The sequence below is a fragment of the Podarcis tiliguerta genome, assembly GCF_965153285.1.
Source record: "Podarcis tiliguerta genome assembly, chromosome: 4".
Lineage (NCBI taxonomy): Eukaryota > Metazoa > Chordata > Lepidosauria > Squamata > Lacertidae > Podarcis > Podarcis tiliguerta.
The window spans coordinates 12,409,477-12,432,560 of record NC_139537.1 but is presented as its reverse complement, the minus strand read 5'-3'; the positions used below and the strand labels follow the sequence as shown (position 1 = coordinate 12,432,560).

Here is a 23,084-nt window from a genome sequence, read left to right as displayed (position 1 = left end):
TCCCCCCCCACCCCACCCCCCGTTGGTCTCTATGGTAGCAGCAAGAATAGAATTACTTTGATCTCCATTTCTAAGTGGCATCTCGTTCCTTCCAAGCATTGACCTTGTTTAGTGCGAACGAAATTTCCGATAAAACTCCATTAACTTATCATTCGTTGATCTCAGAGAAACGTCTTTAGGGGAGCAGCTTTAGCTCTGAAAGACAAAAGGTGATTTGTTTTAGAAAATCAATGAAAAGCGCCATAAACTAAGGGAGAAAATATGCAATTAACTGCTCGGTCAGACCCCATTAGGGCTTTAATACTGCTTAGCATTGGAGTGCTGCATCTTACAAGTTGGAAAATGAGAAAGCAGCACATGAAGACTCAGAGGTCTGCTCCTGCATTTAAAAGGATCCGACCGCCATCATTGGTGTGCAGAGAGAAGGGTGTTTGTGTCTCCAGTTTCACATGACATAGTGTGGCAGGATGCAGCCAGGCTTTCTAGCGCATGACGATGTGGTCCTTTAAACTTCACGCAACTCCAGATTAGGGTGGCCAGATTGTAAAATGGGTTGCATTGCAAGCTTATTCGCTGTACACTGCTTTGATTTTAAATTCATTCATTCATTCATTCATACATACAAGCTCTTATCCCATTAAATCTGCCACTGAATTGACAGAACTACCCAATACACAATTTCAAACACAATACGCAAACTGAAGCAAAGCCATTCCTCAAAATCCACCTTTTCTATAAATTTTCAGTGCAGTTCTCCTGCCACGTTCAGAAATTAATATTTTAGGGTAATGCGTGCATTTAAAAACCATGATAAATGTGTATATTGGGCAAAATTGCATAAAACAGGGGTATATTATGAGAAAGTCTCATTAAAATGCTGATGAGTTTTCATGACTTACTTCTTTTTTAAAAAAATGCAAAATAATGTAGAAATGCAGAGAACTTTTCAGGTTCTTCCCCTGCCTGTTTTGGGTACACATCTAGGGCCTTGCTGCCTTTAGAAAACATGGGGAGAAGTGAAGCCAAAGACTAGGAGCAGGTGGGAAGCAGAACGGACTCCCAATTCAGCAATGAATTTAAAGATACATGGGAATCTCCAAGTTCCAACCTGACAAACCTAGTGGCCACCTTTAAATCCAGCAAAGTATGGAGCATCCATTCAAAATGATTACTGCAGTGATGAATTTAATGCAATGTAATACACTTTAAAGCTCTGCATAGATTTCTGGAGTGAATCAAACACTGAACTCAGTGGGGACCAAATGCATATGAATGGGAATAAGAAAATTGGAATAGCCTGCTTGGCCAGACCAATGCTTCCTCTAGTCCAGCATCCTGGTCTCAAAGTAGCCAGCCAGATGCCTCTGGGAAACCCACAAGCAGATCCCAAGCACAAGAACACTCTCCCCTCCTGTGATTTCCAGAAACTGGTTGTGGTAACGTAACCGTCCACTTGCCCTCTGCCACTCGGCCACACTGCCCTGTCTCTGCTCTCCGGCCAGACAGGACCCCTGAGTAGCCCAGGCAAGCGGGGGTTACTATTTTACAAGACAGGACAAAATATACTGGTAGCTGCCACCACCCCCTTAACCCGGGGAACTCCAAGCCACAGCCCAGGGGGAAGGCTGCGCCTCAATTAGTACTGGTTTCCCCCAACCCTGCAGTTTGTATCTGCAGGCAGAAATATACACGGTAGTGCGTACCAAGCGTAAGGCTAGGATTAGCTAATTCCCCAGAAAGGCACACAACTAAAACAGTTTCTTTTCTTAAAAATTTATTTTAAAAAAGAAGAACATAAGAACACATGCAAACTTGCAGGCACATCACTTGAGGGTTACAGAAGCAAAATAAGAACATTGTAAAATATAACTAACTCTCTACTTACATCACGCTACTTGCAGGTTAGGATAGAAAAAGTCTTTAAGTCCGTGGATGAAAAGGATAGCGATTCTCCATCACAATAGGCTGTAATTGTCGGCTATTAGGTGTAGCTTCTAGCCGGGTACAATGCGGATTGCAAGGCACACTTGACCATTCATTTCCCAGGTCTCTTATCCCCAATACACACGTGGGAACGGAACCCCAAGACCAATCATAACTTTAGATTATTTTCAAATTCTCCAATGACTGACTTGCTGATTAATCAATCTAACTCTTGGCAGCTGGGGCAATTAAGAACCCAGAGCCAGATCAAGGGGTATCCTCCCTTCCTGGACGTTATGCAGATGTAGGCACTTAGGATAGATAACATCAGTGAGAAAATGTGAATAACATAGGACCCAGGTGCTAGATCCTTCAGTAAATCACGCTTCCTTTCCCACCATAAACGGCTCATCCTGGACGCCTGTTAGTCTGGAGTTAAAGCAACAGGACTTCTTTCCCAGGGTCCTTGTGGCTTGTTGGTTTCCCACAAGGCTTCACTCCCTTACTTGACCAAGGAATGGCTTTCAGAAATATACTAACTTTACTACACTGGTATTCAGAAACAGACTGCCTCTGACTATTGAGGCAGAGTACAGTCATACCTCGTTACATTTGCTTCAGGTTAAATCTTTTCAGGTTACGTCCCGCAGCAACCCGGTAGTACCGGAAAGGGTTACTTCCGGGTTTCACCACTTGCGCATGCGCAGATGCTCAAAATGATGTCACGCGCATGCGCAGAAGCGGTGAATCACGACCCGCGCATGTGCAATCGCGCAGACGCAGGTTGCGTTCTGCTCATGTTGCGAATGGGGCTCCGGAACGGATCCCGTTCACAACCAGAGGTACCACTGTATAGTCATTGTAGCTAGTAGCCCTCTCCTCCGTGAATATGTCTAATCCTCTCTAAAGGCCATCCAACTTGGTGACTATCACTACCTCCTGGGAGAGTAAATCCCATATTTCTACTATGTGCTGTGTGAAGAAGTTTTTTCATTTATCTGATTTAAATCATCCTGCATTCAGTTTTATTGGATGTTGATGAGTTCTAGCATTATGAGAGGCAGATAAGAACTTTTCTCTAGCCACTTTCTCCGTGCCATGAATAATTTTGTGAACTATGATCATGTTGCCTCTTACACACCTTTTCTCTGAGTGAAAAAGTCTGTCTTTCTTAGAGTTTCTGAATGGGGAGGCAGGCAGTGTTAATGACTTCTGATGGTAGTGGCAGCAGTAGTAAGTTAGGCAGCCAGTCCTCTCCAGGCAGCCACCATTGTTTTGCTGAATGCCCTGGAACTTGTTTCATTCTGTGGCTTTTTTATGTGTGTGTGTGGGGGGAGGGGAATGGTAGCAGCTGGGGGGGGGGGGTAAGGCAGCGTCCGATAGCGGCCACCATTTTGGGTTGTTGTTAGAATACCTTGGAAAAAGATGGCACCCAGGGCATTCCGGGGGTGGGGAAAAATGGTGACCACAAGGTGTGGTGGCAATAGTAAAAAGGAAGAAAGGAAGGAATGCAACTTTAATGTATGAATAGCTAAACGGATGTGCTTTTTAATAAATCAACAGTGAAATTAATGAGGTTTATTTTTTTAAAGCGGAAAATGAATAGAGTTGTTAAGTGAAAAAACAAAAACAAAATTTTGCTATAATCCTGAGTAAGTAATAACATCAATTTATTTTAGTAATTAGATGTGGACTCAAATACAAGATAGCATGAGCAAAACAGCTAGGCCTGCAAAGGTTGCATCCTCTAAAAAGCAGCAGCTGCTAAAATCCCACTAAGTGGCTGTTCTCAGGCGTAGAGGGAATGCTAAGAATTGTATTTAGCCCTCCGCTATCCTTTCTGAGTAGCTGATTAGAGGGAATTTATCCTTGCCTTAAAAAAAAAAAAAAAAAGGACTTGATACTCAGTGCCAGCTTTTGGACCGAGCAGAAGAACTGCAAGCATGGAACCAGTTTTACATGCTGGCTTCCCATTCAGCTGGGGAAGCAAATGTGGAAGCTTTGATTTGGCAGGTGTAGCCCCCACCTGCTGGATTAGCTGCAGTCAGTTTATTTGTACAATCTATACAATGCATTTACCACAAATACGCTGCGCTCCAAGTGCCTCACAGAAAACAAGCAATCAAAAATTATAACACCAGTGTGGTAAACTGATGATAGTTCCACAGTTAACATTTTAAAGCATATCAAAAGTTTGCAATTGTTAAAGCATACCAAGAGGTCTATTAGCAGCATCTAGTACCAACAGCAGCACCAACATTATATCCACAGGAACGGAGGAAGCTGCCATATACAGTGTCTACTACACTGACTGGCAGTGACCTCCAGAGTTTCAGACAGGGGACAATCCCATTCCTAACTCAAGATACTGGGTGTGAACCTGGGACCTTCTGCATGCAAAGTAGATTCTCTGCCACTGAACTATGGCCTTTGCAGTCCCATTAAGTAATTCACACCCAGCTGTTCACATTAAGAGGCCTAACATTAATATACCTAGTTTGGTTGTGAAGGAATGGGTTTCTGTGCAGTCAGTTTAAAATTGACTCAACCCCCCCTTTTGTTCTTAGCATTTCTAAAATGCATAAAACTTGAGCTGATGAGCAAATGCATAACAAGGACACAGCTGTATAAACAAACTCTCTCCTTTATCAGTCACGGCAAGGGATGGCCTTGGCTGTTCCAGCCGAGTAGGGAAGACATGTGTAGGGCTTATCTTACATGCTGACGCACAGACCTAGTCCGGGAACAGCGCCAGAGTGTGTTCTTGGAGATGGTGACCTCTTGCTCCAAGATAACAGTAGGAACAGGAATATCCTTTTATGGTCAGAAGCACCATAAGAATATCAGAGCAGGAACATATGTGATGTCAACCTGCGTGTATAGGCTGACATGGTTGGATTCCTGGGGAAGGAGGGAGAGGGTGCCTGGAGGATATATATACTGCATGAAATTTCTCATTTCTTTGGACTTGCTGTGGACACACCACGCAGGTGCCTTTCTGCTGTTCCGGAGAGCAGAAATAAAGAACTCTTTCTCTGAACCAACCCTCGGTGTCATTTGACTTCCTTCCTCCTGTCCGGGAGCAATGCAGACCCAGTCGGTGAACTCCAATAAGGCTACGGTTGTAAGTAAGAAGGCAGGCAGGCAGGGTGGCGGTGGTTGAGATCAGACTAAGGTTGCTGGGGCAGTGCCAACATTTGCCCTAATGGACCAGCCTTCAATGCTTGTCCCGTCCTGTCCTTTTTTTGTGTGTTTTGCACCTGACCAAGCTGCTACCTTTTCCTGCCTCATCCTGCTTACTCAGAATCCCCAATTCAGCCTTTACCCACCTGATACCCTCCAGATGTTTTCCACCACAACGTCTACCAGCCCCAGCCAGCACAGCTAGTCCTAACTAAAACTGAGTTTTGCTTGGTTTCCTAAGAGTGTTTCTCTTTGCTAGGTGCCTTAATCTCACTCTCTTGCTTGGAGTTCTGACTGCCATGAAGCTTGACCTCTCCAAAGTCCCTGATCCTGCAAGAAAGTGCTCTGGCCTTTCAAGGCATGACAAAAAAAACCCCATTATATGTTGATTGCAAACCCTGCTCTTAAAATCAAAATTGCTATCTAGGATAATAAATGGCCATTATCGCCACTCATTATCCTACCCAGCAATTTCAATTTTTCAGAAAGGGAATTGTAAATAAAAATAGCAGCGCTTCTTAATCCTGCAGGACAACTTGCCCTGCTAGTTCTTCCCCCTTCAAAAAAAGCACACTTAATGCTGCTATTGTCTGCCCACAGGAACCTTTTTTCCCCTCTGCTCCCGCCTCTTATTTTTGAAATGGAAAGCAGCATCAATCGGAGTTTTCTTTGGGGATGCAATGCAGCCTCCACAGAAAATAAGTACTAAATTTTTAGATATATAAAAATACATTTCCTGCTAATTATGGGGAAGACTCCTCAAGGACAACTATCCGAAATAAATATGAATGGGTGACACCTACATCCCATATTACACATTATGGTAACGGCTGGCTGTGAAGGAAGAAATGCTTTAGCCATTTTGTGCTTGGCTGCTTTTTGCTTTGAAGGCTCACATGCACAGGAAGGTCAAAAGTTTAAGGGGAGGTTTTGCTCAGGATCTTCTGCAAAGGAGGGTCCAAGGTTCAGCCTGGGAACCAGGCAATTAAGAGGAAATAGAAACTTTACCAAGAGCCCGCTGTCCTTCTGATGGACTGAAAGGTTGGAAAGGGAAGTGAAAACACTGTAAAGAAGTCAAGTTGGAAAGAGGAGTCAAGTTGGAAAGAGAACTCTTTTAGAGGGAACTGCAGCAGAAAGGAGCTAGGAGAAAACTCCAAAGGGACCCAGAAGCTGAACTGAGGCGATGTAACTTGAACATGAACATGAACATGAAATTTATTACGGTCATAGACCAGCTTGAGAAACACAAATGGAACTACAATCCCAATAGCAAAACAAACATTTAAAACAATATACAGTAGATTTTTAAAAGTGTGATAGGCATATAAACACATAAAAACTTTAAAATAGACTACCTTAGAGAAATGACCCGAAGTCGCCCGTGGGTCTGGGTTTGGGAATTTTCTTAACAAACTAGATTGAATCAGGGGATGGTTTGTGCCTACAGATCTGTGCGCAGAATCTGGCAACAATCTGGGTTGTCTTGTGGTCTTTGCCTAACAGGAGAACAAATTTTTGCTTTACCGGGAGGTCAGTAAGCCTCACCAGCAGGGGGGTCAATGGTTTCTCTACGTGCCTCAGAGTGATGTGATTGGCTTGAATAGGGAAACAGTCTAGATCTGGTATAGCTGAGTGTCTTCTTCTTCTTCTTGCAAACTGTAAAATGGCCTGCAGAGTCCATGATGGTCGTTTGGTTTGGAAGCTACAAAGACACGAAGGAATCTGTCCAGGCTTATTCAGAAAGATTTGTTGTCCCTGCCTCTTTTGAGATCCATTGTGCTGCTAAGGCGTGAATTACTGGTCAGGACCATTCTATCCAGGTGACAAATTGTCACATTTGCTGAGGAGACCCAGGTTTAAGTGGCTATGAAGATCACTGGGCGATTTTGGTCCTGTCACTCTTTCAGCCTAATCAGAGCCGCAGTAAGGATAAATTGAGGGTGGAGGACAACCACACAAGCACAACCTGGAGCGCATTGAAAGAAGGATAGGGTAAAACAAATATAACTCTCTCTGTCTGTCTATCTCGGGTCATTCCACACATTACATTTCTAGGTGCAGGCTGCCTTAAATGTGCACTTAAAACTGAGAACTGCGGATGTAAGAAACAAGGCTTGCAGACATGTCCATCATGTATGAAACTTGGCAGGGTGCACTCAGCAGGGAACAGTCACTGCCTGGAATACGCTGTTGACGTGAACCTAGTGCCAGATCCGAGTTTTCCTCTGTTGAACCTTGAGTGCTGATTCAGGCTTCACACAGATATTGGTGCTTTTACTGTAGTGCGTTTATTAAACAGGTTTCTATGCAGCTCCCTAGCAGAGCTCCAAATGCAGCAATGCAACATTAACCCGCCATGTTTGAATGGAACAGGAGTTTCCAGAGAGGTTGCACAAACTGCCACGAAACACACCTGACCCTGCAGCATGGTGCTAAAGGCACGCATCAATTATTCAAGGATGCAGCACTGATACAAAACTAGAGCAGAGATTTATGCTGGGTGCACACCTGGCCCAAGTTATATAATGGCAAAAGGGTTCCAATTATTGAGACATAAGTGCTCGAGGACAAAGGCCTGCATTTGTTAAGAGCTGCCTGACAATGCTTTTTTCTTAATCTACATGGTTCCTGCTATGCTGGGGCTCAGCTACATAATCCACTAGCTGTGATCCCCCCTGCCCTTTCAGAAACTGACAACTCCTCCACATAATGCCCTGAATGACTTCCCTAGCTTTTTCTAGAACCGCACGTTCAGCACACTTGTTTAATAGCACAACGATCCTTTCCCTGGTCCTCCTTTTTAAGCAGCTTTAGAGGGTTAGATATGAAATGCAGAAACCGACACCCAGCAATACAGAATCATTCATGGAATACATGCACATTTCGGATCCCAGTGAATTTGTCAGTACTGTTAGTTTTCATAAGAAAAGGAGTGAGATCCTTTATCTGCTGGACTGCAAGTTTAGTGTACTTTCATCGGGCCTGGTGTTGCATATGTTGTGAAAGTGAAATCACTGGCACTCCAGAGAGATGGTACACTCTTCTTTCTGATATGAAGAAGACATGTATGTGACTATTAGTGTCATGGCTCCAGTACAGTAGTACCTTGGTTGTCAAACTTAATCCATTCTGGGAGTCCGTTCGACTCCTGGAACCGTTCGAAAACCAAGGCGCGGCTTCCGATTGTCTGCAGGAGCTTCCAGCACTCAATCGGAAGCCATGTCGGACGTTCGGCTTCCAGAAAACATTCGCAAACCGGAACACTCGCTTCCAGGTTTGTGGCGTTCAGGGGACCTGATTTGTTTGGGAACCAAGCCGTTCGACAACCAAGGTACCACTGTATTTGTGCCAGTTGCTGGGAATCAAAAGAGGAGAGAGTTGCTGCCGTACCCAGGTCCTGCCTGCAGACTTTCCACAGCCTGGCCTGATCCGGAAGATCTGTGCATTTGTTCCTATAAAATCTGAATGATCAAAGGGGCTGGAATAGCCCTGAAGATGGACAATCACCCCTGCCCCCTGCTCAGTTTCCTCAGCATACAATGTGCACTACTTTCAGCTTCTTGGAGGAAAGGCAGGCTAGAAATGCATTAAATAATAAATAAATATGTAACAGCTTGCCTCTTCTTGGAAACAATCTTTTAAGAATCCCTGAAGCCTGCTTCTCAGCTAGGCTTGGCCAAACATCCACAACATCCATAATAAAAAAAGCAGCATTGCTTGTTGGTATTTAGAGCATGCTGTGAAGTCAGAAATCGAGAATTAGCCTTGCTGTGTCCCTAAATCTGCCATGCACCATGCAAAGAGCCTCAAATGACCAAACACATGGAGCCTGCTTCAAGTCCAGTTGTTTTATTGATTAGATACATGTTGATAAAGAATGATTGGGTGGTGATTTTGCAGAGACGTTTTGTTCGGCAAAAATTAAAATTGTTTTAATAATAAATAATAATAAATTTTATTTATATCCCGCCCTCCCCAGCCAAAGCTGGGCTCAGGGCGGCTAACAACACTAAAATAGTGCAACATTATAAAACGTTATAAAATTAATTAAAATCAAAATTGATGGCAACCATAAACTAAAGTTTTGTAAAGATTACCAAAGGAGGGAGTCAGGCTGCACCCTGACCAAAAGCCTGGTGGAACAGCTCTGTCTTGCAGGCCCTGGGGAAAGATGTCAAGTCCCACAGGGCCCAGGTCTCTTCCCTGGTTCCACCAGATCGGAGCTGCAGCCAAAAAAGCCCTGGCTCTAGTTGAGGCCAGCCTAACCTCTCTGTGGCCTGGGACCTTCAAGATGTTTTTATTTGAAGACACTTACTGGCTATGTGTTTGGACAGGGGAAAAAAGTTAATCATTCTTGTTTGTTCTTGAGATACTCCAGATGAGGAAAGAGATTTTTTAAAAAACCAAGAACAAGTGTGTGATTTGAAAATTACAACAAATGAGCCTAGTAATGAGAGAGGATAGATGAGGAATTAAAAAGATGGTTTGTACAGTGAAAAATAGTCACACAGGAGCATGAGGAAGGATGGACCATTGCTCAGGGGCGGAGCCCATGCTAAGCAATACTAAGTAGTTGTCCCATCAGCAAAATTTACACTTTCAGAATGGGAATGTTGAATGGTTTCTTTAAATGTAAAGGTTCATCATTGTTCCACCCGATGTGTATGTCTTTAAGGGGCCAGAGCAAGGGCCAGAGCAAACTAACGAGACCTAGCTTTACAGCTGTGAAACATAGCAGGTGCTGCTGAGTTGTATTGATTAAGCTATGTCAGCAATTGCGTGTAGTATATAAGGAGCAGCACCTAGCTCTGCCATTACCCTGGGGGATGGGTTGGTGGTTGGGTCATGTTTGTTTGTTAATGTATTTAGTGTAAAAGGAGTTTTTGTTTTTCTTATTAAAACCTTGTTTAAGTTATTTTTGAGTTCCTTTTTAATGCATGGTCTCCCTAGCAAGCTCTCTGCAGCGCTACCATACTGCAAATAGCCAACAGTTCCTGCTCTCCTCTGCCCATGCACCTCCTAAATAATTATTTTATTTATTTATTTATTTTTACATTATTTATACCCCACCCATCTGGCTGGGTTTCCCAGCCACTCTAAAATCTGGTGCAATAAAGAGCAGGCAACTTGATATACTTTTATTGATGCTGTTAGTCAACAGGGTGAGAGGAGACTGATGGAAAACTGCAGAAAGATATATTTGATTAATAGGAATCTAATAATACTCAGTAATATGAATGAGTATTGAGCTTTTTATTAATGTGTTTTGGTGATAGATTTCAATGTTGTTATTGCTTGTGGTCCCCTCTGATGTTGTGTGTGTGTGTGTGTGATGTACTGAGTTGAATAGGATCCAAAATGCAGCAGTCTGATTGGTCCTAGAACAATAGGATCCAAAATGCAGCAGTCTGATTGGTCCTAGAACAATAGGATTCAGAATGTAGCAGTCTGATTGGTCCGCAGGAGCCACCCAATCCAGCTCCTCCAAGTATATTTCAGTGTGTGTATGAGAGAGAATGAAAGACTGAATTTGGAGTCATTTTAATGCAAGGTATTTGTTCTACCACTGAACTACAGCTGCTTCTTTAAGGTGGCGCCATCTTCAAACCGACACTTTCCCTCCAATGTCTGGTAGTTCATGCACACGGAATATCTAACACACCACCCTCTTGTTTCCTTCATTGCAGCAGAGCCACACCAGATGCCCAGCGCACAAGTGTCCCGTTGAATCACCTGGATGGATACCTATTCAGCACTCTGTGGTAAGTCGGAGCCTTTTCGTCCCTCCGTTGCAAAGATTAAAGAGAATAAAGGAGATGTCTATGTCCTAGAGGCAGCCTTAGGGCTGTATACCAGAATGTTTGATAAAATTATCAGAGAAAGGCCAAATTAAGGGTACTTTCTGGTCTGTGTGAGTGGGTTTTTTCCGCCAAAGCAATTCACAGTTTTGCTGTAGCTGTGGTTCCGTACTCTGTGACTGAGGGATTGAAAATAATCTCAAAAAAATTCTAGAAAAAGATTTGTTGGTGTTGGGTGAAGCCCAGGAGAAGACAAAGATCCTCTTTCCTGATTTCATGGTTCTTCTTGCTTTCAGTCATCTGAATTAGATACATTTTCAACTGCTGGGTCCTAATCAAGACTTTTTAAAGCTGCAATCCTCCCCATATTTACCTGAAAGTAAGGCCCCATGATTCATTTCTGTGAAACTGTGCATAGGATCAGACTGCAGAAGTCCTAAAATTAATGTTGCAGTGTTCACATTGTGCAGGCCAACCTAGAAATATGGTCAGGAAAACTGACATTTTGAGTTTTGCCTCTTCCAATCGCGTGTTAAATGTTTAGTCTTGATACCCAAACTGAGATGTTATAAATTTCAAATCAGAGGTGTGCAAGCTTGAATTTTAAACCATCCGATTTGTTCCCACGATTGGTACGTTACTCAGCAAGTTTTTTGAGATCAATGGAAACAGCTTTTCCCCATCTTACGGCAAACATATACAGTAATAGCTCAGCGAATGTCCGCCTCGTCGACTGTCCATTTCGGCAAACGTTCGTGGCAAACCCGGAAGTACCGGCACGGGCTACTTCCGGGTTTGCCGCTCGCGCACGCGCAGAAGCGCAAATCAATCCGTGTGTGTTCGCACACATGCGCTTTGTTGAGCATCCCTTTCATGGAGCGTCCGGGGCTCTGGAACAGATCCTGGACTCAAAACAAGGTACCACTGTAATTTAAGCATGTGAGCAGCGCTCTGAAAGCTGCCCAACAGTGCCTACTACTTTAGTCTTTGTATGGTTGATGTTTAAATATGCAAGGTGCTGGCTGTCAGGTGGGTAGAATCTCCACTCCAATGATGTGTGTTCCATGTGGTGGTTTTGCTGGAGTGCTGATGCTCACTGCACATGCACAGAGACTAAGAACCTTTGAAGGATTAGTGCTGGCCACTGGAGCTGCTTCCATTGGATAATATGTACTTGTTGGGCTCCCTACAAGATGCTGAGGTTAACAAGCTGTGACAGTGCCATCTAATTTAAATTGGGCCTCTGTTGGGCAGAATATTCAATGTGTAGTGTAAGTACACACTGATAATTATATTACAGGAGAGAGTCCTGTTATGGTAAAATCTGGGTGCGAGGCTGCTCTGCCACCCAGCTCGTCGGACTAAGTCCGCGGGTCCCTGTGGAGGAAAATGAGCTCAGCCGGAGACAGGAGCAAACTGCAGAAGATCCAAGTTTATTGCGCAACAGGTTCAAGGCGAGATTGAACAGCGAGAAAGGGGTGACATGAACTTTTGAAACTTCCCTCCATGTCCCAGAATACAGTGCAAAATACATGCCAGTTACATCATGAATACATTAAGAAGAGGTTGGGTTACACAGATTACATCATGAATACATTAAGAAGAGGTTGGGTTACACAGGATTAACATGTGGAGGAGGGAGGGGGGAATATGCAGAGCTGGAGATATGCGCAGATAAGCACATCCTGAGTACCGGTGATGAGAAGACAATGGTCTATGTATGCATAGTCTGCCACCTGGCATTGCCCAGAGGAAAGGCTTGGCAGAGTGATTTGACAGGATTACTGCCTTGACACCTTGCTTGAGGGATTATGGAGGACAGGGGAGGTGTCATGGAGTCCTAGAGAAATTGAGCAAATTGGCATGTTGATTTTCTATGAATTTTATAGATTTTAGTCCCTTTTGACATTGACAATGGGAAATAAATGGATATATTGTAGCGAAGAAGAAGGTGAAGAAGACATGCCCCCCCTTCCGTATCAGTCCAAAGCTGCAATCTTATACACAGTTACTTGAAAGTAGGCATCACTGAACACAGCAAGACTTACGTCTCTGCATAACCATGCATAGAATTGCACTGTTAGACAACAATTCTGTGCATGCTTATTTGGGAGTTGGGTTGCAATACTAACCCCACTTACCTATGAGTAAAGGTAAAAGGTGAATATGGGGTGCAGCGCTCGTCTCGCTTCAGGCCGAGAGAACCATTTTTTGTCCACAGATAGCTTTCTGGGTCATGTGGCCAGCATGACTAAACTGCTACTGCTGCATGGAGGACCGTGATAAGTGCCAGAATGCATGGAAATGCCATTTACCATCCCGTTGCAGTGGGTACCTATTTATCTACTTGCACTGGTATGCTTTCAAACTGCTAGGTTGGTAGAAGCTGGGTCAGAGCTCACCCCACCACGGGGATTCGAACCGCCGACCTTCCAATCAGCAAGCACAAAAGGCTAAGTGGTTTAGGCCACAGCGCCACCCGCGTCCCTTTACCTATGAGTATCCAGTCATCTCCCTCTGCTTGGTTAAGATACATTGCTCCCATTCACTGGAATGCTCTGATGTTTTGGTACATGTGAGTGCCCTGTTTTCACATCTTCTAGCTTCCCTTTGAAATGGGTGCTGGGGTTTGGTGCTGGAACTCCAAATATGGGAATCATTTTGTTCAATTATATACCAACCAGCCTTCGTTGTGATTGTTCACTGCTCAAGGGTGATGTTGTACTATGGTGTGTCTTTTCGTTGTAATTGGTATTAAAAATTAATATCCCACTTTCCAGTTCAAAAATAGGCCTCTTTAAAGTGCCCTACAAGGAAACACAGTCAAGCATCATAAGAGAGAAACAACATCACATGACATATACTTTAAAAAAAGAAATCACAGCAGGAATTTGCAGCCTTTACTCTGCCCTCCCTGCTCCTGTGCGGTCTGAAATGTACAGCTGTGTACCAAACATATATACCAGATTTCATTCAAACGTCTCAATGTTCCAGGGGATTGTCATGTTGCAAACAGACAAAGCTAAACAGGCCAGTTAACTCAAAGGCATCACTTGAATCAGTCTGTACTTGTTTAGATGTCTGTCTTTCTGATCTCACTTCTTCTAAACCAAGGGAAGCCTTTTCAGTGCTGGTCTTTCAAATGATCCCTGCTTTTGCCCTTGAAGATAGTTATCCTCCACTTCCTTTAGGAATCCCAAGTTGTGTATGCACGGAATTTGCTGAGCAAGAGCGTCCGCCTTGCTACCTGTTTTATCTTCTTATTATATATGCCATTTAATCAATTTATAGACTGATGCATATGAGGAAGTTTGCAAATTAAAAGGCATACGACTGCAAAACTAAGATACAGATAAAACAAAAATATCTAGTGCCTGTAAAACCCCCAAATCAAAATACTGAGCAGTGCAACCCCAAAATTAATAACAATAATTTTAATATTCATACTCCAGCCTCTGGTTGGGTTTCCCCAGCCACTCTGGTGAGAGCCAGTGTGGTGTAGTGGTTTAGAGCGATAGACTTGTAATCTAGGGAACTGGGTTCGTGTCTCCGCTCCTCCACATGCAGCTGCTGAGTGACCTTGGGCCAGTCACACTTCTTTGAAGTCTCTCAGTTTCACTCACCTCACAGAGTGTTTGTTGTGGGGGAGGAAGGGAAAGGAGAATGTTAGCCGCTTTGAGACACCATCGGGTAGTGATAAAGTGGGATATCAAATCCAAACTCCTCCTCCTCCTCCCCTTCTTCTTCTTCTTCTTCTTCTTCTTCTTCTTGGCAGCTTATAGAAGTGCCACTGCAGGAATTCAGAGGGGTGTCTCCCAGCCCTACCAGGTGATGCTTGGGAAGTGAACTCCAAACCCTCTCTATGCAAAACAAATTCTCTAACCCTGAGCTGCGCTACTCACCTCAGTGGCATCAGTTGTTTCAGGGATTCCCCACTCCATCCCAAGTATCCTCTTTTTCTCTCTTACCTGCTCCCCCTCCCCTCTATGCCTTCTGGTGCACTTTGAAGCACTGCTATTACATAAACACCAGTCTCCTTTGATGGTTATAGTTTCATATCAACTTTTCTCTGCTCTGCTCATTGTTCCTTCCTTTAAGACCTTTGATTCTGTTTAGTTGTTTGCAGTCTGTGGGAGAGGTCAATGCAGGATTGGCTTTCCTTATTTAAATGTCCTTATTTAAACTCATTTGGCAATGGAGAACAGCCCAATTCAAATTAATTGCCGAAGGAGGGAGCTGTGTCTGCAGACTTCTCGTTCCTGGTAATGTTTCTGTAGCGCTTGGGTTATAAAATATTCCTGAAGGAGCTCTCTGCACAGGGAATGTGTTAATCATGAAACCTTAGACTAGTTTCTGGGTAGACTTTATTACATAATAACTGGGATAATTTCCTCTGTAATGTGCTGCCCGTAAGGAAATAGAAGGTGCATTGAATATGGATCTAACACAGAAATTACTACCAACTTCTGTAGCCAGAAAGGTGTTTGGGGATGGAGGAATCTATCAAATTAATTTTTTCTGTTTCTCCTTTTCCCCATCAGTCTGTGATATTTTAAAAGAAAAAAATGCCCACGGAGATTCAACAGCATTTTAGTGTGGTTTCCTCCCTCGTACGCACGTTTGTAAGGAGTTTTGTCCAATATACACATTAGGGAATGTGCTGATTCTGACACTTCATTGCCAGGGCAAAAATGTAACTCAAATTGTAGTGCGGTTGCCAACTAGAAATGTTCATTGTGGTGGTAGAAACTGGTGAAAAGGAATACAGGATGTCCTTGTCCCCCAGAGAAGTACTCATCCAGAGCGAACCCACCAAAAAAGCAAGGAATGTGAGCGAAAGCCAAGGAATATTACTTGCACGATGGTCATCAGGAATTACAGACATCGCTGTGGTTTATGCCTGGTGAACTCACAGCACCGGCGTTAATGGGAGGCTGAATTGCAAGCTTGCATGTTTCAAGCTTCCTGGCAAGCGGCTCCACATTTTTGTAAGTCACTGTGATTTAACAATTTAATGAAACAGCAGCCCGTTACATAGCTTTGGAGCTACTGCACTTTTACAGATACAACCTCTGCCACTCCCCTGGGGATGCACAAGCCAGCAACCCTCAGAAAGACATAAAGCAAACAATTTAATTGCAGGGGCCCGTTAGAACCAGTGGGGAGACCGACTGTAGGCAGAAGGCTGAGGCAATGAAAGGCAGAGCCAACTCATTCTACTTTTGTCCCCATTTTCCTCCCTGCTGAGTTCTGCAAGGGAAACATTGAGACTAAGGAAGGCCACCCTCTGGCATGGTTGTGTATCTGCTCAGTGTGCTGTCCAGGTGCAATCCGTTGGTGGGCAATGTTCAGATCCCTCTGCTTTCATGTGGTGTAGTGTGCCAGTGTGGTGTAGTGGTTAGGAGCAGTGGACTCGTAATCTGGGGAACCGGGTTCGCTTCCCTGCTCCTCCACATGCAGCTGCTGGGTGACCTTGGGCCAGTCACACTTCTCTGAAGTCTCTCAGCTTCACTCACCTCACAGAGTGTTTGTTGTGGGGGAGGAAGGGAAAGGAGAATGTTAGCCGCTTTGAGACTCCTTAGGGTAGTGATAAAGCGGGATATCAAATCCAAACTCCTCCTTCTCCTCCTCCTCTTCTCCTGGTTCTTTATCTTCAAACCATAAAGGTAAAGGGACCCCTGACCATTAGGTCCAGTTGCGGACAACTCTGGGGTTGCAGCGCTCATCTTGCTTTATTGGCCGAGGGAGCCGCCGTACAGCTTCTGGGTCATGTGGCCAGCACGACTAAGCCGCAAACCAGAGCAGCACACGGAAAAGCCGTTTACCTTCCTGCCAGAGTGGTACCTATTTATCTACTTGCACTTTGACGTGCTTTCTTTTTTTTTTTTTTTTTTTTTTTTTTTTGAGTGAGTTTGTTTTTTTTTTTTTTTTTTTAAGTAATTTTTATTTTTCCACATAAAAAACAAACATAACAATAACATAAACAAAAACAATAACAAACATATAAAATGGACCTCCCCATACCACCCCTTTTCTGCATCCTTATTTCAGATTTTTCAGCAACTTTTTAGTCAAACAATGTATACCTTTTTTTCCATCAATTAAATTTTCTTTAACTTAGTATTAACAGCTGTAGCTCTTTACCTCTTATTGCCCTGAACCTTAGTTTTCATCCAAATTACAACGATTTTTAAGATATTCTTTAAATTTACTCCAATCTTCTTCCACCGTCTCCTTCCCCCGGTCTCGAATTCTGCCAGTCATCTCCGCCAATCCCATATAATCGATCACCTTCGACTGCCATTCTTCCAGCGTGGGTAGTTCTTGCGTTTTCCAATACTTTGCTAGGAGAATTCTTGCTGCTGTTGTGGCGTACATAAAAAATGTCTTGTCCTTCCTTGACACCATTTGGCCCACCATGCCCAAGAGAAAAGCTTCTGGTTTCTTGAAAAAGGTTCTCTTGAGAACTTTCTTAATTTCATTATAGATCATTTCCCAGAATGCCTTAATCTTCGGGCAGGTCCACCAAAGGTGAAAGAAGGTTCCCTCAGTTTCATTACATTTCCAGCATTTGTTACTGGGCAAATGATAGATCTTCGCTAACTTAGCAGGAGTCATGTACCACCTGTAGATCATTTTCATAATGTTTTCTCTTAAGGCATTACATGCCGTAAATTTAACACCAGTGGTGCACAACTGCTCCCAGTCAGCAAGCTCAATATCATGTCCAATATCTTGTGCCCCACTTTGACGTGCTTTCGAACTGCTAGGTTGGCAGGAGCAGGGACCGAGCAACGGGAGCTCACCCTGTCACGGGGATTCAAACCGCCGACCTTCTGATCAGCAAGCCCTGGGCTCAGTGGTTTAGACCACAGTGCCACCCGCGTCCCCTTCAAACCATACCAGAGATTTAAAGCACATTTAAAGGCTGCCCAGCCACCCCACAAATTCTGGGAACTGTATGTAGGTCTGTAAGGTAAGCTATAGTTACCAGGATTACTGGGTGGGTGGGGTGCATGGAATGTGCTGTAAAGGTCTAGTTTGCATGCCACCTTGGCCAAGCAGCCTTTCAAATGGGGACACCTTCAAATAGAAGACAATTCCCTGCAAAGCAGGGCATGCGGCATCTACTGTAAAACAAGGTACGTCTACCCAGCCAAAGGTGCTGACAAAGAAGCTCCCTGCTTCTCTTCCAAACCCTGCTAGCTCATAAATTCCACATTCGAGGTGGATGGTGAGGAATGTGCTGTGTGGTTTACGTGCTTTGAACATTGCAGCATCCAGCTGCCTTCAGCCTGCAATTCTAGTCACACTTACAAAGCCCCGTTGGAGCCAATAGGCCTTACACCTTGAGTAACAACTGCTCAGGGGGAGTCATTGTTAAGGAGGATATATCTATGGTTTGTCTTGCAGAGGTGATCTTTAATTTTAATGCTTCCCCTCCCCCCCTTGTTACTCTGTTCATGTACTCCTGCAGCTTTTCGTTACAACTGAGACACCTACGTTTATGGCTCAAGGCACCTCACCATCTGCCTCTTTTATTTTAGCCTCTATGAAAACAGCTCTTCCTATTGTGATGCTGTTGGTGCTGAGTCCCACCGACAGTCAGCTGCTTTGGAAATGATTTATTTGGAGCAGTGGGTTGTTTTTTTCAGGGCCAAAATTGATTGACATTTAAATGCCCCTTTTATGAGGGTGGAAAGCATGCTGGGTAAATGCTTGTTTCTTGATTTATGAAAAAGGACCTAGAGACGCATTAGGGAGCAACTGTTGAATATATGAGCTGTTTAACAGTGGAATAGACTGCTTTGGAAGGAAGTGAATTCTTCTTAATTCTATCCAGCCTTTGTTTATTAGGGGTGCATATTTGTATTTTTTGCATTATTGCGGGGTTGGACTAGATGTCCTTTGAGATCCCTTCCAGCTCTTGGGTCTGAAGATTGGAAAAAAATATTGCTTAACAGAAAGTAGACTATTGGATGTCATCCTAGACATTCAATGTAACTGACAGATGGAAAATTGGAAGTCATTTTTCTTTTTCTTTTCTTCTTTTCATTCCTCCCCCCCCTTCTCTTTCTTTTTTCTTCTTTGGTGTCCTCTGCTCTGGGCCATTACTAGCTAGGGTCCAAGTATTACACGCACATGAAGGTGGATGGTTGGTGGAAGGACCCTGAGTGAGAGGCAGGGAAGGAAAAGGCTCTCAGGTGAGAGAGCTGGGAAGGACCATCCCTTTTGTGGGCGCCACAGTTCAAGAAGGACATTGACAAACTGGAACGTGTCCAGAGGAGGGCAACCAAAATGGTCAAAGGCCTGGAAACGATGCCTTATGAGGAACGGCTAAGGGAGCTGGGCATGTTTAGCCTGGAGAAGAGGAGGTTAAGGGGTGATATGATAGCCATGTTCAAATATATAAAAGGATGTCACATAGAGGAGGGAGAAAGGTTGTTTTCTGCTGCTCCAGAGAAGCGGACACGGAGCAATGGATCCAAACTACAAGAAAGAAGATTCCACCTAAACATTAGGAAGAACTTCCTGACAGTAAGAGCTGTTCGACAGTGTTATTTGCTGCCAAGGAGTGTGGTGGAGTCTCCTTCTTTGGAGGTCTTTAAGCAGAGGCTTGACAACCATATATCAGGAGTGCTCTGATGGTGTTTCCTGCTTGGCAGGGGGTTGGACTCGATGGCCCATGTGGTCTCTTCCAACTCTATGATTCTATGATTCTAAGAGCTACCTTTTAGAGAGGACTCTGTGTTTTCTTTTCTCTTTCTCCTTCTCTCTCTGTTTTTGTTTTTATTTAGATTTGTTTCGTTCATCTTATTGTGTTATGAAAAAGCTTTAATAAAATCCTATGGGAAAAATGAGGTCCCTCTCAGTTCCATGATACCCTCTGTGAACATTGTTGGTACTGAGTGTGTGTGGTTTGCTTAGTGCTTGTTGAACTAGGAACCCCCTGCCCAGGGTGAAAGTATTCTAGTGAGTTATTGTGGCCTGTGTATACTTAGGCCTCCGATCCTAAGACATGGATGTGGCCCTCCAGATGTGGTTGGACTGCAACTCCTATCATCCCTGTCCATTGGCCATGGTGGTTGGGGGTGATGGGAAGTGGACTCCAACAACATCTGGAAGTTTTGCCATTTCAGGCCTAACAAAACAGGCATTGCAACATCGTCTTCCATGGCTTGCAGGCAGTATGGAACCTCTGCATTGGTCAGCCCTGGGAGCCTGGCTTTTGTATTAGGCTCAATTTTGCCTAGGGAAGAGACCAAAGAGATTAAGCAAAAGGCTCTGCAGAATTGGTGGGTTTTGAGCTTTGGTTTGAAAGGCTGCAGACACACCATACATTTAAAGCACTTGGCTTCCCCCAATGAATCCTGGGGATTTTAGTTTACCCCTCGATCCCCAGCAACTTCAACAAGCTACATTCCCAGGATTCCTTGGGGGGGAGTCATGAGCTTTAAATGTGTGGTGTGCCCACAGATGAGGGTATGTTCTGTATGTTCTGGCAGGCATTTCGATACATAATGGAAAATAGACAGAGCTTTACACAGACCAGTTATTAAAATAAATCTTGCATTGCATTTATAGGATAATTGAAGTGCCAAGGTTTTAAAATAGCGCAGTATAAAAACCATGAGAACTTCATATTCTCTCTTCAGTTTCTTGGACAATGTAACTTTTTTGTGTGTGGCACATTTGTTCTGAAACCTTGCAGGGTTTTTTTTTTACTTGTTTTGAATCTTCCACCAGAAGTGGAAGACGGGGAAATCTGCAGAAGCCTGAAATATGTCTCCTCGTTTCACGAGCTGGGCTAAAACCTCACAGCTGTCTCAACATTTCAGAAAGCCAGCTAACAGACTAGCACCTGCTAGTCCTTGCAGTAGCTCTCCTGCTCGCTGAGACAACCACAAAACATTGATCGCCGAAGCTCAGAATTCATTTGAGTTCGGAAAGGGCAAACTAAGCTAATGACAACGTTGTAGAGACCACTTGGAGGCACAGAGATATCAGTGTTGGGGGCTTGTGATGTTCTCACCACAAACACAAATTGAGCATTAGAGCCTCAAAAGTCTTCTCCTGCTGAGAAAACAATCCCTTTCATTCTCTGCTCTCCCCACAACAGCTCCCTAGACACTGTCTCAGATCCAGCGGCCTTTAGGGAAAATTACATCCCTTGGGTCTCTTTTCTCCTGGCTCTGGTACCTGCACAGCACAGTGCCAGGTACCAGAATGGGGAGAATGGAAGAACCTCCCTCATTCCATATGTTCAGCCCAGCTGCCCACTCTACTAGGACAGGAGTAGCAGCAGGAGAGTATGAGGGAAGGGGAGAAGGGGGTTGGCAGACTGTGGGTGTGTTGTGGTTATTAATATTGCGCATTTGGAAGCAATGTTGAAATAAAAACTGCCCAGTCCAAAAATATGGTTCAAAAGCTTTACTAGCAGAACTTGTTCCACAAAACAGAGACTCAGAACAATAATGCTACATCTAAATAGATGCATAATGTTATGCACTTGTTCAAGCAACAGGTACAGCATCTTAGAGATATGAAATTACTTTATCCAGAGCTGAAAAGAAAGATCTGCCTCTCCCACAGTCTCTCCATTATAGCCAGAGGCTGTCTTCCTGGAGAGAATCATTGGCTCCTTTCAGAAAAAGAACAAAGACTTACTCACACAAAGTAGAGATTTGCAATTGAATATCCCATGTGAATCTAGGTTAAACACCTTGGGAGAGAGCAGCAAAGATACATCAACAGCTAATCATTAACCTGTTAGGCGCTCTGAGAGCTTCAGTTTAGCAATACGCATACAGAGTTATTTTCCATTTCAGTGTACAATGAAACAATTATACTCAGCAGGGTGGAGGTGGAGGTATTTGGGAAGTGGTGGGTTGGAAGAAGGGAGTTTGGTTGCACATGTGAATTTGTCACCTGTGGAATCAGGGCCATCCGGAAATCTTCATGCAGATTGTGTTGTGGGTATCTGGACAATCCAATAAACCAATGTCAATTCTGCATAAAATTTGGCTTGGATTGGAATCTGGGGTTCTGCTGCTAAGAAATTGGTTTTGGAACTGTAGATTGACTTACCAAAATCTGCATTGTATCTCACACATTTTTCATCAATGCATCTCCTGTGCTAACAGTTATAATGGAAGTACTTCTTGCACCTCCTTTCATGCAGTCAACGCTGCATCATGTGTTTCGTAGTCTAAATGCAGTTGAACACACGAGGCTGGATTCATACTTGGTCGAACTTCAGAGCCGAACCATTAAAATCAATGGAAGATGAGCTACTCAATTTTAATGAGTTTACTCATTCAATCCACGATGCACTGAGAACAATGTAAGAAGATACTAAGATTTGGAAATCCATACAACAAAGCCTATGAGGCAATGCAACATACACACAGATGAGACACTGGGACATGTACTGAACTGAGCAGTTGTAAATACATGTCAGGCTGCGAGGCAAGGTTTACCTTCCCCTTGTATCTGTAGATAACAGCACAAAGTGAAAGTACAGTGGTACCTCGGGTTAAGAACTTAATTCATTCCGGAGGTCTGTTCTTAACCTGAAACTGTTCTTAAGCTGAGGTACCACTTTAGCTAATGGGGCCTCCCACTGCCGCCGCACCGCCGGAGCACGATTTCTGTTCTCATCCTGAAGCAAAGTTCTTAACCCGAGGCACTATTTCTGGGTTAGCGGAGTCTGTAACCTGAAGCGTCTGTCACCTGAAGTGTCTATAACCCAAGGTACCACTGTAGTCTTTTTCCAGCAACACAAAGGTTTCTTAAGCACAGCACAAAATCCAGCGTCCATTCTCACCGTGCAGGTGCTCCCAGTTGAGTTCCTCCCACTTCCCTCTTGCTGCTTCCGTCTTCCCGTCTCCTCACCATGTGATCGCTCCACCACTGAGCCTTCTGAGAGGCTACCCTATCCAGTTGTCTTGCTCTAGGACTGATAGGCTGCACACTTTCTAGTGAGGGAGAGTGAACCAGTTGACCCTCTTCCTGTTCCTCTTCCCCTTGTTGTTCTCCTTCCAGTTCGGCCCAACTATCAGTCTCCAAACTGTGCCCCTCTGCAAACCGTTCCTCTAGGTCGATACTACCTTCCTGCTCCTGTAGAGCTTCAGGATCCCAGCCTTGCGCAGAGGGAGGGGGGGGGCTCCCACAATTCCT

General features: G+C 44.1%; 1 protein-coding gene across 18 annotated transcripts in view; it reads left to right on the top strand.

Annotated features, from left to right (window-relative positions):
• DLG2 (discs large MAGUK scaffold protein 2) overlaps positions 1–23,084 on the top strand; it is a 901,255-nt gene that overhangs the window by 179,720 nt on the left and 698,451 nt on the right. For 15 of the 18 annotated variants that reach the window (XM_083436205.1, XM_083436206.1, XM_083436199.1 and 12 more), the window contains one exon: positions 10,794–10,868. In XM_083436205.1, coding sequence (XP_083292331.1) covers positions 10,794–10,868 — 75 coding nt within the window. The remainder of the gene's footprint in view (positions 1–10,793; positions 10,869–23,084) is intronic. The other 3 variants (XM_083436209.1, XM_083436182.1, XM_083436195.1) reach the window with 1 other exon arrangement.